At 41.1% G+C, this 13,761-nt stretch overlaps 1 protein-coding gene across 2 annotated transcripts in view; it reads right to left on the minus strand.

Moving 5' to 3' along the window:
• Positions 1–13,761, minus strand: part of Xpr1 (xenotropic and polytropic retrovirus receptor 1) — a 144,733-nt gene that overhangs the window by 22,580 nt on the left and 108,392 nt on the right. For both annotated transcript variants that reach the window (XM_039090615.2, NM_001105992.1), the window contains 2 exons: positions 12,784–12,955; positions 11,410–11,604 (listed from right to left, as the gene is read on the minus strand). In XM_039090615.2, coding sequence (XP_038946543.1) covers positions 11,410–11,604; positions 12,784–12,955 — 367 coding nt within the window. The remainder of the gene's footprint in view (positions 1–11,409; positions 11,605–12,783; positions 12,956–13,761) is intronic.

The following is a 13,761-nucleotide window of genomic DNA, read 5'->3' on the forward strand; positions in this document are numbered from 1 at the left end:
TGGCAAACACGAAACACAAAGGAAGAATCTGGGAATGGACCCCACCGCCCCCAAAATGCCTAATTGATCTTGAAAGCTGACATTCAATAGAGCAGAGACAGGTTTTTGCAATAACGTTAGTGCTACTCAAACTAACGGTCATAGATCTGTCTAATAGAAACATTTCAAAACTTATATAGATATTCAATCAAAATAGATCATGGACTTACCTGTAAAACAAGAAAATAGGACACTAATAAAAACGTAAGACTGAGATTAAAAAAAAAGAAAAAGAAAAAGAAAAGAAAACTTCAGACCTAGGCCTAGGTAAAGAGTCATTCACACAAGGAAATATTGATAAACTAAACTTTGCCTGTTAAAGGCCACGTTAGGAGGAAACGCTGCAGCAGAAGCTTATTTGTGTAGCCCTGGCCAACATGGAACTCTCTGTAGACCAGACTGGTCTCAAACTCAGGGAGACACCTGCCTCTGCTTCCCTAGTGCTGGGGTTAAAGGCATGGGCCACCACTGCATGGCTGGGATAATATATATATATTTTTTAAAACTACCAGATTTTAAAAACTACCAGATATATATAAAGAACTCAACAAATTAAAAAACTAATAGAAAATTCAACCAAAGGTGGATTAAAAATATACACTGAGAACTCATCAAGAAACAAGAAGTTCCAAATGAAATGTCTAAATTCCAAATTAATCATCTAGCAGAACAGCACCTGTGCTTGCAAACTGCTCTGCAGAGTGACAGACAGTGAAGCGACCTCTGATCTACTGAAGTTCTCCACAAGTGTGCTAAAAACAAGACAAAACTCCTTTCTGGGACTGGGCCAGGGGTTGAGATCGCTGGCTGTTTGTCTAGAGGACCCAGGTTTAATTCCCAGCATCCATATGGTTGTTCACAACTACCTAAAACTCCAGTTCCAGAAGGTTCCATGCCCTCTTCTGACCTCTAAGGACATCAGGCTCACACATGGTGCAGACATACATGCAAGCACAACGTTCACATTCATAAAAATATTAAAAAGAAGAGAGAGACGTTCTTTAGTATTTTACTTGTGCTTTCTACATGCTTCTGTCACACCACGAAGCTCAACCAACCAAACTCAGACACAGGAGTCTTACACAGAAGTTAAATCTTACAGGTAGAAAAGGAAGGGTATTCCACATTTATAAACCTATAATTTAGATTAGTGCCTCTTTCAGGGTAGCACAGTTCATAAGGGAGCAAATTAAGCCAGTCCCACTCTGTCTATACTCCCAAGGCCATGTTCCAGCTCTTGACACACGAGTGCTTTTCACTCAAATGCTTCTTTAAAATTCTTTCTGGCAGAGGACTTGGTTAAATTGAAAGAGGGAGGTAATGAAATCTTACTGTAGCAATACAAAATTAGGTGGGAGATTTAAAAAAACCAATTAGAAACGTGTAAGTAGTGTTTGTTTGAGGAGGAGGACTCGGGTGGGGAGGTGTTTGAGACAGGGTCTTGGTGTGTAGCTTTGGCTGTCCTCAAACTCAAAATCCTCCTGACTTGGGCTCTCAGGTGCTGGGATTACTGGCCTGTGCCCCCACGCCCACCTGTGAAGTTCTTGATATAGGAAACAGAATAGTGTGTGTGTAAGTGTCAGGGACAAGAAGGACCACCCAGCAGTTTCTACACTTTGTATCAGTTTTCTTTGCTTAGTCTTTCTGTACCAGAGATGAAATATGTTGAGTAGGTTATAATATTTCACTTTATTTGGAAAGTGTTGATTCCCCTTGTGTAAACAGGTAAAAATTTTGCCTTTAAAGAAGATATGCTCTAGGATCTCCTTCAAAACCATTAAAAAAATATGTACCAAGCTCTGAGAAGCCTGCCTGACTCATGCAAATGCTATGTGTCAATGAAATATTAGGTGATGACTAGAGTTTTCTTTTCTTTTCCACTAAATAGAACAGAAGTACTATTTTACTGTATGAAACAAATTTTCTTTCAAAGTTTCAATGAAAATCATATACTGCATACTATTCAGAATATCACTGAAGAGGCCAAGGTGTAGCTGAGTATCAGGATATGCTTAGCATGCTCAAGGCTTTGGTTTCAATCCCCAGCATGTGTATGTGCCATGTGTGCACATTTTTGTCCACTACATTCTAAGAGATATATAGTGACATGTCTTATTTATTAGCATAATAGCCAACTTCCTAATTTTTCCAACACTTCCTTTAAAATGTATTTTATTGGGGCTGGACGGATGGCTCGATGTTAAGAACACTGGCTGTTTCTCCAGAGGACCTGGGTTTAATTCCTAGGACTCACGACGTTGCAGCTCACAACTGTCTGCAACTCCAGTTCCAGAAGAATCTGAATACACACACACACACACACACACACACACACACACACACACACACACATCTCCATCCCCACATGAAAGGGAGGCAGAAACAGACTGCACAAAGTTGTCTTCTCATAGCACATGCACATAACGGCGCACACAGAGCCCCCATTACATATACAATAATAATGAAATAAAAATGTACAAAGAACATAATGCTAGGCAAATTAAACATACTAGCTAAATCATTTCCCACTTGAAATAGCTCTAATTCAGAGATCACTTATTCCCTGGCAGAGGGAGGACTTACTTTCCTATTGGAGCGGACTCCACACTGCCTGAACCAATGCTGTGGCCATTAGTGGGACGGGCAAGTTCCTGGCTCGGCACTCAGTGGATGTGGTGATTAGGACAAGGAAGCAGGAAATGGGTGTATCTTCTGATAAACACACCTTGCATTATTCTTGCTCACTGTACTTCTGTGCTTTCTCAAACACAGCTGTTACATGGAATGACAAGCTCAACACCGTATCTGATTGGTTCTGTTTTGTTTACCTAGATTTTAACACTGTGACATTGGGTAGTACTCAGGGCATTCGGCAAGCTTAGAAAGAAGACTAGTACAACAGAAATGATCACAAGGCCTTGAAGTGAATTCTAGCACTGTTATCCACTTGGTAGTGTGGGTTTTGAAGTTCAGTCTTTTATGCATATTCATACCCTTGGTTCTTCTACTTCCTAGCTGGGGGGCTTGGGCAAATATCTTAACCACTGCTTTAATTCCCTTCCCTATAAAATGAAGATTAAGTGTTTGTCTCTCTCAAAGACTCTCTCCTTGACTTGCTTAGCTAAGTTTCTTAAAGCTCTCCCGGCCTCAATCCTAGCCCTTGTGCTTTATACACGGGGTCTGTATCACCCAGCCGTAACAAGCACCTTGCTAAGGAAGCCTAGACTGTGCAAACCCAACATACATCGGAGCACCTACATCTGTCTTCAGTAAGAATCTGTCAGGTTGGCTTAGCCAGGGTGTCTAATCCAATGTTTTCTTTTAGGAATTTCCTTTCCTTAACTTCTTGGCTATAAACTCTCATTTCTTTGTTACTGATGTAAGTGGAGTTGCAAACACAGGAAGAATAATGGTCACTTTTCCTCAATTGCAATGTTTCTCAATAAAATGCCACCTTAAGAGCTGCCTAGTTCTGCTCTTCATACCCAGGGCTGCTCTGAGTAAAGTTAATTAGTACATGTTAAATACTTCAAACAGTATTTAGCCACGGACACAGTCCGTAAATATCACATTTGATATCAGTACTTTTTGTGCTTCTTCTGTGTGCATAGAGGCCAGAGGACAATGTTAGAGGTCCTTCCTCAGGGACATCCATCTTTATTTACCCCCTGAGATAGGGCCTCTCTTACCCTTAAACTTGCCAAGTAGGTCTGGTTGGCTGACCATCGAGTTAGTTCCATTGATCTACCTGTTTCTACCTGCTCAGTACTGGGATTACAAGCATGTGCCAGCACACCTGACTTTATATTGTAATAATGTCACTACACATTCTTCACCTCTCCTTGCGGGTGATGGCATTATCCTTTGGCAGGCTACCATGTGATGTTTCATGTCCTGCAGCTGCTAAATCTATTGTAAACCTGTTACACGCTTTCATTTTCTTACTGTAGAATGCCATAAGCATGTCTTAACTTTCCCCAAGTTCTCTTCTTATTCTAGTTATGGAAAGGGATTTACTAGATGAGACAGGGTTTCTCTGTGTCAAATTCACTCTGTAGACCTGGCTGGCCTCCATCTCAGAGATGTGTCTGCCTCTGCCTCTGCCTCTGCCTCTCTGCCTCTGCCTCTGCCTCTGCCTCTGCCTCTGCCTCTGCCTCTGCCTCTGCCTCTGCCTCTGCCTCTGCCTCTGCCTCTGCCTCTGCCTCTGCCTCTGCCTCTGCCTCTGCCTCTGCCTCTGCCTCTGCCTCTGCCTCTGCCTCTGCCTCTGCCTCTGCCTCTTAAGTGCTGGGATTAAAGACATGAGCTACCACACCTGCCTAGAAGACATTCAGCTGCCTGAGAATGAATGCTCACCGCCCTGTACCTTTACTGGCACTGACACTGTCACCCAGCAGATATTACCTTAACTTGCATTTTCTGCTACTAGTGAACTGAAACACTGCTCATGTGCTTATTCTGCAAAACTATGGTTAAGACCTTTGCCAATTAAGGAGTCAATTTGGATTGTTTTCCATGTAGAGGTCAGGCTGCAGCTGAAATATCATTCCTTTCAGCTACCCATTCCCAAGGCAAGAGTTTTCTTTGCCTCAGTGATGACGGGTTTGGTGATGGCTTTTGCGTTAGGCAGGGCAGGCTTACTTTGGACCTGCTGTGTGATTTCTTAGGCGGCAAGAAAAGAGGCTTTAAAAGCATTTGTGCTATAGGACTTGCTTTCCTCAGTGCCACACGGGGAGCTTCCCTTGGCAAGGCTTGCTTCATGGGGTGGGGCTCCAGAATGAACACACATGGAACAGCCCCACTCCCAACTGACAGTTAAGAGCTAAGCACAGATAAAACAGGGCAGAAGCAGTTCTACTGGACGAGCTCAACCTACTCCAGTGAGATTCCAGCTGACCTAAAGAGGCTCCAGCAAGAATAAGTTACAATTATTTAAGTTACAAAATTTTGGGTGGACTTATATGTGGCAACAACAGCTGATGAGTATTCTTACTATGGTGAACAATAAAACTTGAAGAGACTCATAGACAGTCTCGTCTGCTCCCAGAGTACCACATATAGTAGAAATGAGGCCTTATTGTCTATTTGCCTGCTCATTGCTTCTGCCTTTTCTTTTGCAGCTAAAATATGTCAATATAATAAATTCATTGGTTTTCACTGATAGCATCAATATGAAGTTATATGTATAGATTAAAATGAAAATTTAGGATTCTACCAAGTCTCAACTTTCTCTCCAATCAGACATTGTTGTATAAGTTGAATTCAAATAATAATCACCTTTGCTTCCTTCAAGCATCAAAAATCTTACAACTTCTGAACAATAAAGCATTATAGATACTTTACAATCTTTAAACTATTTTGTATGAGTATTGCTAAAGCTACATAACTCATATTAAAATGCTGGGTTTTTTGTTGTTGTTTTTGAAACAGGGTTTCTCTGTATAGCCTTGGTTATCCTGACCAGGCCTTGAACTCACAGAGATCAGTGCCTCTGCCTCCCAAGTGTTGGGATTAAAGGTATGTGCCACCACTATCCAGTTGAAATGCTGTTTTTATTATAAGAACAATTAAGAAAATCAATGTGACAAGAGAAAAGAATCAAAACAGAATTAAGGTGTCAACACAGGTGTTACTTTTTACAAGTCTTCAGTGACAAAGAAGGTAAAGGTTTAATTTTTTTCAAAGCTATAATTAATATTATATAGAGAAAATATTTTTATTTTTTTATTTTTTGGTTCTTTTTTTCAGAGCTGGGGACCGAACCCAGGGCCTTGCGCTTCCTAGGCAAGCGCTCTACCACTGAGCTAAATCCCCAACCCCGAGAAATTATTTATACATGAGTTTATATATAAAAACAATTATAGCTGTTTAAAAATCAGCATAACAGCCGAAAATGGCAATTACTAATTAGGAAAAAACCCAGTATATTTATATTTTGGTTTCCTGGTATCAACAGGTCTTTAGCCAATTTTGTTGAGACAGATTGTAAATCAGTTTCTTCCCCTGTGAGGGCATAACAACAGAATATAATAACTTCCAAAAGAGTTAATGTTTTGAGCTACTTTCAATAGTAAGGCAAAAATGAGAACATTTATCCAAATGAGTTTTCTTTTGTTAATAGAACGTATATCTTTTAAAGTTAATAGAACAAAAATTTCCCTAGAGAATTAAAAACCACAATTACCATTTCTATTATAGTATAAGCAGATTAAAATGTGGACTAGAAGCCTATTATTCAGGGCAGTAAAAGGGTAGCAACTGGCTGAACCCCAGAGAAGCAGCACTTCAGGACTAGGCGTGCTCACTCAGAATAATGAAGTGGCTACTTCTGCAGAGGTCCAGACTGGAGCCGAGAAAAACTCTCTGAGAGGATCAGCCTTCAGAGTGCACAAAGGGACCCAGACAAGAACTGGGCACCAGTAACATGGATGTGAGTGAGCTCTACAGCCAGTCTCCTTCGAAAATATAATAGCTAACCCTATCTCACCCTAAGAAGTGTCAGCAAACATGAAATGTAAGTCCCCCACCCTCACCCCCTACCAATCCCTGTTATTTATGTGAACAGTAAGGTTCTAACTCCACTAGGAATTTAGTGTCTTACAGAGCGTTAGAAGCTACAATGCCACACAATGCAATGCAATACTCTCTCCTTACAATTTGTAGAAGCGATAGCGTCACACCTTTCTGCTCCTATACTTCCCACATACCTGTCTTTGCAAAGCAAAGCAATCTTAAGGGAACCAGAACCCATTTAAAATACTTCCCACCTCCTCCAATCCCAATTTCCAAGAAAACACTTGTAGGAGTTGTTTCAAATGTGGTCATGAATGAAATATGAATCTTTGAACACAGAGATTGGCTGCTAGCTGAATTCTTTTGTCTCCAAAAATCAATGATAGAAAATAACTTATTTCAATTAAGTTTCTTTTTTAATATAACAAAAGAGGCCAAATATTATCATGATTAATCTCCCTAGATAGGCTGCCTAACTCCTCACCTACAATGATCCTAGGTGCAGGGTAATGCATACACCTCTATCTTACAACTCATGCAGCATAAGTAAAAACAACCTCTGTAACAATTTTAAAAGTGCACTTAATACAATGCTGTTACTATGGTAACCCTGGCAGACTAGTTCTTTGAAAAGAATCACATCAGAGTCTGAACAAGGTTATGTCATGGTCTTTTACTCTTCTTTCCTCATAAATGTTTCTTTTGCAACAGCCTCAATAGAAAAGTATCTACATAATTAGTCATTTTGACTTGATTCTTTTGACTCAGTAATTATTTCTAAAGTCTTTGTTTTTTTAGGACACTGTCCAAGAAAATAACCTAACTAGGGCTGGGGCGATGGCTCAACTGGTAGAACGTCTGCCTAGCACACTGAAGCCCTGAGTTTGATGTCCGTCACCACATAGAACTGGTTGTTGTTGTTGCACATTCCTGTAATCCCAGCACTTAGGAGGGAAACAGAAAGAAGGGAGTCAGAAGTTCAAAGTCATGCTTGCTACATAATGAATTTGAAGCTAGTCAGACCTATGTGTGGCCTAGCCCTGTCTTTGTTAATTTTTATGTGAGACCTTGTCCTTTTGTTTGTTTGTTTGTTTGTTTTGTTCTGTTTTTTGTTTTCTCCTTCAAGACAGGGCTTTTCTGTGTAACTCTGTCTATCCTGGAATTCACTCTATAGACAAGGGTGGCCTTAAACTCAAAGATCTACCTGCCTCTGCTGGGATTAAAGGCATGCACTGATACCACCTGACATGAGACCCTATCTTAAAGAAGGAAAAAAAAGGAAGGAAGGAAGGGAGGAAGGGAGGGAAGGAGGGAGGGAAGGGGAAGAGAGAGGGGGAGGGGGAGGAAGAGAAAGAGAGAGAGGGAGGGAGATCTACCTGCCTCTGCTGGGATTAAAGGCATGCACTGATACCACCTGACATGAGACCCTATCTTAAAGAAGGAAAAAAAGGAAGGAAGGAAGGAAGAGAGGAAGGGAGGGAAGGAGGGAGGGAGGGGAGGAAGGGAGGAAGGGAGGGAGGGATATGAAACCTGATCACAATTCAAATGTCAAAATTTTGCCATCCCAAGTTCTAGACTTTTTGGTACAAAAATTATTTATGTATCCAATATGCAGCAATATTAAAATATTTAAAAAACTTTAGGGATATGATCAACAAAAATAATAAATGGCCACTCCATTTTTCTCTCCAGGGCATTCATGCAGCAAGCACACCTATAAAGTCTATACTGTGATTTCAGGACAATTCTTACTGATTCTGTGAAGTAAGTAGATATAGGTATTATTATCTTCACTTTAAAGATACAGCTATGTGTAAGACAAAACAGCCGTGACAAATGGGGTCAAGGGCAACAGAAGAAGGAAGCAGAATTACTTCTCCCTTACACTGCAAGGTGAGGCTGGATGAGCCCTGTGGCACAGTGACTGCCTGGCACACCGCACGCAGGGCCCTGAGCACGATCCTGGTATCACAAAATAGAAATAAAGAGCCAGGCAGGGCAACTCACATCTGTAATCCCAGAACTTGGGTGGTTAGGGCAGGAGGATCAGACCTTCATGGTCATTCTCAGCTACATGTGGTCTGAATGTCATCTTTTATCTGTGGCCTAGCAGGCTGTGTGAGAGATTTGTGCTATGGGTTTGTCTGATCACTGCTTATACAAAATAGTATAATAGAAGCCTTTCAAAAATATGTGGTTTTAAACCTCTATAAATTTACCATTCTAACCATTCCTTAGTATATACAGCTAAACAAAGCTCAATAATTTTAAGTCAGATATAAGAAAACTTCTCTTAGTACCTTGTAGTGAAAGAATATTGTAATCTGACTTTTTTTGTTTTTGAGAAAAGAATATAATTTACTATCAGTTTACATATATATGTAGCAGATAAGTCATCAATGCATCAAATATATCAATGTAAAACTGTACCACATTAAACTATAGTTAAATAGGAAATATATATATTTACTAGTACAGAACTGTTTCATTTAAAGATAAATTATGCTGGGTCAAACTTCTGTTCACATTCCCCAGCCCCCTGTGATACTGGGGACAAAGCATTCATTTCCACATAAGCCAACTATGCAAACACAGAGGTCAGAAAACAACCTGACAGAAGCAGTTCTTTTTCTCTACCATGGGTACTCAGGGACTGAACTCGGGCTGTCAAGTTTTGCTGCAGGTGCCTTTACTTGTGAAGCCATTTTGCTGGCCCATCCCAACCTTCTTTGTACTTTTTCTTACACCATGCTAAGGACTGAACACAGAGCTCCACACATGACAGGTAAGCTATATATTTCTTATTTTGAGACAGGATCTTACTATGTTGCTAGACTGGCCTGAACTCACTCTGTAAATAAGACAGGCCTTGGATTTGTGATCCTTTTGTGTTGTTAAAGGTCTTTATGTAAACGGAAGTTCCCTGGGGTGGGGGCAGTGTTAAAAAGATTCCACAAGGCTGAATCTCACCGCTGAGCTTTAAGATTGTAGATGGTGTGAATACCGGAATCAGACTACCTTAGACTGTCCCTTTGAAAGCCACTCACTGTCCACTCCTGTGCATGACCGTGCCTTTGACTATCCAGACCTGTCAAATGTGTTCTCTGTGTGTGTGCGGGGAGCTTGGCATCGGTGTCTTCCCAGGCATTCTCTACCTTATTTTTTGAGTCAAGGTCTCTGATTGAACCTGGAGCTCAGTGACATGATTACTATGACTGGCAAGCAAGTCACAGTGTCTACCTCCCCAGAGCTGGGTTATAGATGCTTGCCGCCATGCACAGCCTTTACATGGGTGTTGGGGACCAAGTTCACTACAGCCCTAAAATGTATGCTTAGCAGGGCACTAGCCCTTACCAACCTAAAAGCTAAACATGTTATCAGACGTCCCAGATCTATACAGAGTTTTGCTGTAGCCTGCAGTCACCACCAATGTGATAAATGCACTGATTTATGTTTTTCTTTGTTCTGTAACAAATAAAATATTATGTGATCTCCTCCAGTGGTTATAACCTGAGTCTGTGCTCCCAGGCTACTGCCACTTAGGTTTGCCTCAAGAACAAATTATCTCTTATTTCCTGAGGTGAGTGCTGTATTTTGTGTCAATAGCACCTAGTGGCAATTTTAAGCTTCTTAATGAATATATTACTAGTATAATCTATCCCAGCACTCATTTATACCTAAGATGGGAGGCAGATATTTCTGATAATTTAGTAAAAGAAGCCACATAGCATCTTGTACCAAATCAACTGTCAAATCTATAAATCATGGTGCATACTGGTATTGACTACTGGCATTCCTTAGCAAGAACTAAAATTATGGAAGTCGTGGCGATGTGTTTCCTTCACTGAGGTACTCAATTAAATTCTATCATTTAACAAGAATGGCTACATTTATCAATACTATTCTAGCACAGACTCTATGTCATAATGTGCATGCTCAGTGACACCAATATCACGGCACTAACAGTGCCCTCATCTGTCATGGCATCAGATACATGTTAGAGCAACAGTAGTTTTGTACTTCTGAATACATCTCCCAATAGAGCCTCACAGAAAAGGTTACTAAGAACAATTTACCTGAGTATTTAAAAAGCACTCTACTAGTCTGCATTAGTCACAGCTCTTTGCACTGTCTAAGGTGTGGGCTGATGCTGTCTATTCAGCAGACAAAGAAGGAATGCATTTTAGTACAAGGACGGGAAATCACTGATTGACAGTTCTTGGGAAAAGGTTAAAAATTCAAAAGGAGTGTCTGCATGTGGCTCTGAACTTAAAAGCTTTTTTTTTCTTCCCAACAGAAGCAGTAGCAAGTAATAGCAGGTTGCCATGGAGACGAGAAACTAGAGGGATCAGAGAACTCAATTTGCAGTTAAATGGGCTGGAAACAATCCTTACAAGTTGGTGAAAGAAAATGATTAAAAATATACTTGATTGCCAGAGGGATTCTTGTGCACCTAGCCATTTCTTAACCTCATTAATGAACAAGGAAATCTCAACCTCCCCACCCCACCCCCAAAAAACATCAACAACAACAACAAAAAAAAAAAAAACCCCAAAAACCAAAAAACAAAAAACAAAACAAAAAAAAAAAAACCACTCTAAACCACTAAATGAAAACCCAAGGCATCCATAGGTTAAAGCCACTAAGCATCAGACAGGATTGAAACAGCATCGCAATTCTTACTGAATGACTGCGAGTCTTATTGGTAATAACTGCTAATTGAAATGAGATTAAAACTGTATTCAAGGTTAAACTGAGATGACTGGGGTCTGGAGCCTCAGCAGAACCAGCAGCAGGGATGGCAGAGTCCAGGGCAACAGATTCCAGTAGTACCGGCTCAGATGGGAGACGTCGGCATACCTTTGTGAGTGCTGTAAAGGGCTGCAAATGTCACGGTGAAGAAAGTCGTAGAGTATTTGCCAGCGTTTACTAGATGAGGAAAGGCTCTTCTTGTGTCACGGTACCGGCGCAGGCACTGGATGAATCGAAGCCAAGCAGGAATGCACTGAACAATGGCTCGCACACCGTACGTATATCCGTGGCAAAATTCTGGTTCTGTGAAGATTTCAAAGAAGAAGAAAAAAAAAATCACAATTCAAATAAATTAACTGTTCATACCATTTAGTCACACAGTACAACTACCCATCAGCATATCCATAAAACCCTAACCCATGGGTTCACAGTCACTTTCTCCTATGTAGACGCTCCTTGCTCAAGCTCTTTAGTGGCTGAGAAGCCGGGAGAAGCCAAGGCGACTACTGGGCAATGAACAACTACTGGGCAATGAATGGTTTTTGAGATTTCTGAATATCCTAGGACCAACTCGAGCGATTTTGCACTTTTTTCAAGTGTAATAAAACTATAAGAAAAGAGTCTATGAATAAAAGGAAAAAAAAACACATGCTTTGTTCTATGACTTTAAACATAGGAAAACGTAGAAATATCACGGGTACTGAGACAGCTTTGTAAGTGACAAGTCACTATAAACATACACCCAGAGCACGCGTTCTGTGGCCTCCTCCTAATCAGAGCAAGCTTATGGCTCATTATTGGTTTTTATGGCTGCTTTGCAGTAGTTTTTGTTTTGGGGACAGGATTTCATTTATGCACCCCAGGCTGACCCACCATCCTATGGTTTCAGCCTCCCCAGTGCTGGGACTGCAGAGGCGTGGTGGGCTGCCACACCCAATTTGCCATTATCTTTTGTGAGTACATGCTAGATCGTCTACATTAGATCTTTGTTATGAATGCAAACTTCCTAACTAAATGAATGTGCGTCACCCAAGCATGGGTAAAGAGCCAGAAGGTCAGGACTCTGAACTGACCAGGATGTTCTTCCTCAAGGCACCCAACCTGATTCTAAGCAATCGGTACTTGGATCGCTGGCACCTACAATGGCGTCCTGAGCATTTCCATGAGGACAAGTTGCTGGCACTCTAGCAGCTGTGATACAGCTACCAACACATATGAACATTGAGAGATAACTGCAGAATTCTTTAAGTGTAAGTTGTAAATTTCTTGGCAAGTGGTTGACTAAAATCTTAACACAACTTAAAAGCCAAATAAATGATTTCAGATAAGGAGATTGCTAACAAAGTGCCAAGCACATTTAATTACATGTGTAATGCTATTGGATGAGTTTTCATCATGACCTTAACTGTCGTAGTTATCATTCCCAATAGTTCTTGGTTTATGCTGGCAATTCAGTAGTGTGAATACAAAATCATACCCTACCTTGCGGATCATTTGGCAACAGGCCCTTACTCTCATCCCATTTAAGCTCAAAACTGTAAAAGCAGATCATATATTCCAGGTCCATGAGAATCACTGACAGGCTGTTCAGCTGATCGGCCAGCCAGAAATCAGCAAAGCCTACCTTATGGAAGGGAGCAGTAAATACTCGAAACTGAGAAAAAGAAAGAAAAAAAAAATGAGAAAACATAGAAACAGTTCTCTAGTTCAAGGCTGACCATTCAGAGTGACTGCTGATAAAAAGGAAACCAATAAATCACACACATACACAAAGCCCAGACAACGAGGGTGGGTTAAGTAGTAAAGTAGGAAAGAGTTGAATGCAAAATTGGAAGGGAAACAGTGGGTGAGTGTATGGCTGTTGGTGGGGAAAGCAGAAAGCAAGAGGAGGGAGAACACACTAGCCATAGTGGTTCATTTCTGAAGGCCTTCACTTAGGAGGCTGCGGCAGCAATGCAACAAGTTTGAGGCTAGCCTGAGCTACGGAGTAAGACCCTATCAAGAAAAAATACGAAGCACAAGAGGCAACCTGGTGTTAGGCTACAAAGCATTTGGTGGACAGGGGAACACTCGGCAGACTACAAAGCTCTTCTTTGCCTATAAAAGACAGGAAGGCCAGACAGTGGTGGCTCATGCCTTTAATCCCAACACAGGGAGGCAGAGGCAAGTTGGTGGCCAGCCTGTCTACAATGTGAGTTCTAGGACAGCCAGGGCTGCACAAAAAAACCCTGTCTCAAAAAATCAGGGAGGGAAAAACAGGCAGGGAACATGATTACATCATCTGAGGCCTGTCACATTCTCTAACCTAAATGACACTCTTAGAGCGCTGGGTTTCAAGCCCAGGATCTTATGCATATGAGGCATGCACTGTACCACTTGACTGCACCCCCAGACTATATAATATTGATTTCACTAATGTAATGGTAATGACTGTGTTCGCCTTGTAATTTCCACAAAAAT

This window comes from Rattus norvegicus, chromosome 13 (genome assembly GCF_036323735.1).
Source record: "Rattus norvegicus strain BN/NHsdMcwi chromosome 13, GRCr8, whole genome shotgun sequence".
Classification (NCBI taxonomy): Eukaryota; Metazoa; Chordata; class Mammalia; order Rodentia; family Muridae; genus Rattus; species Rattus norvegicus.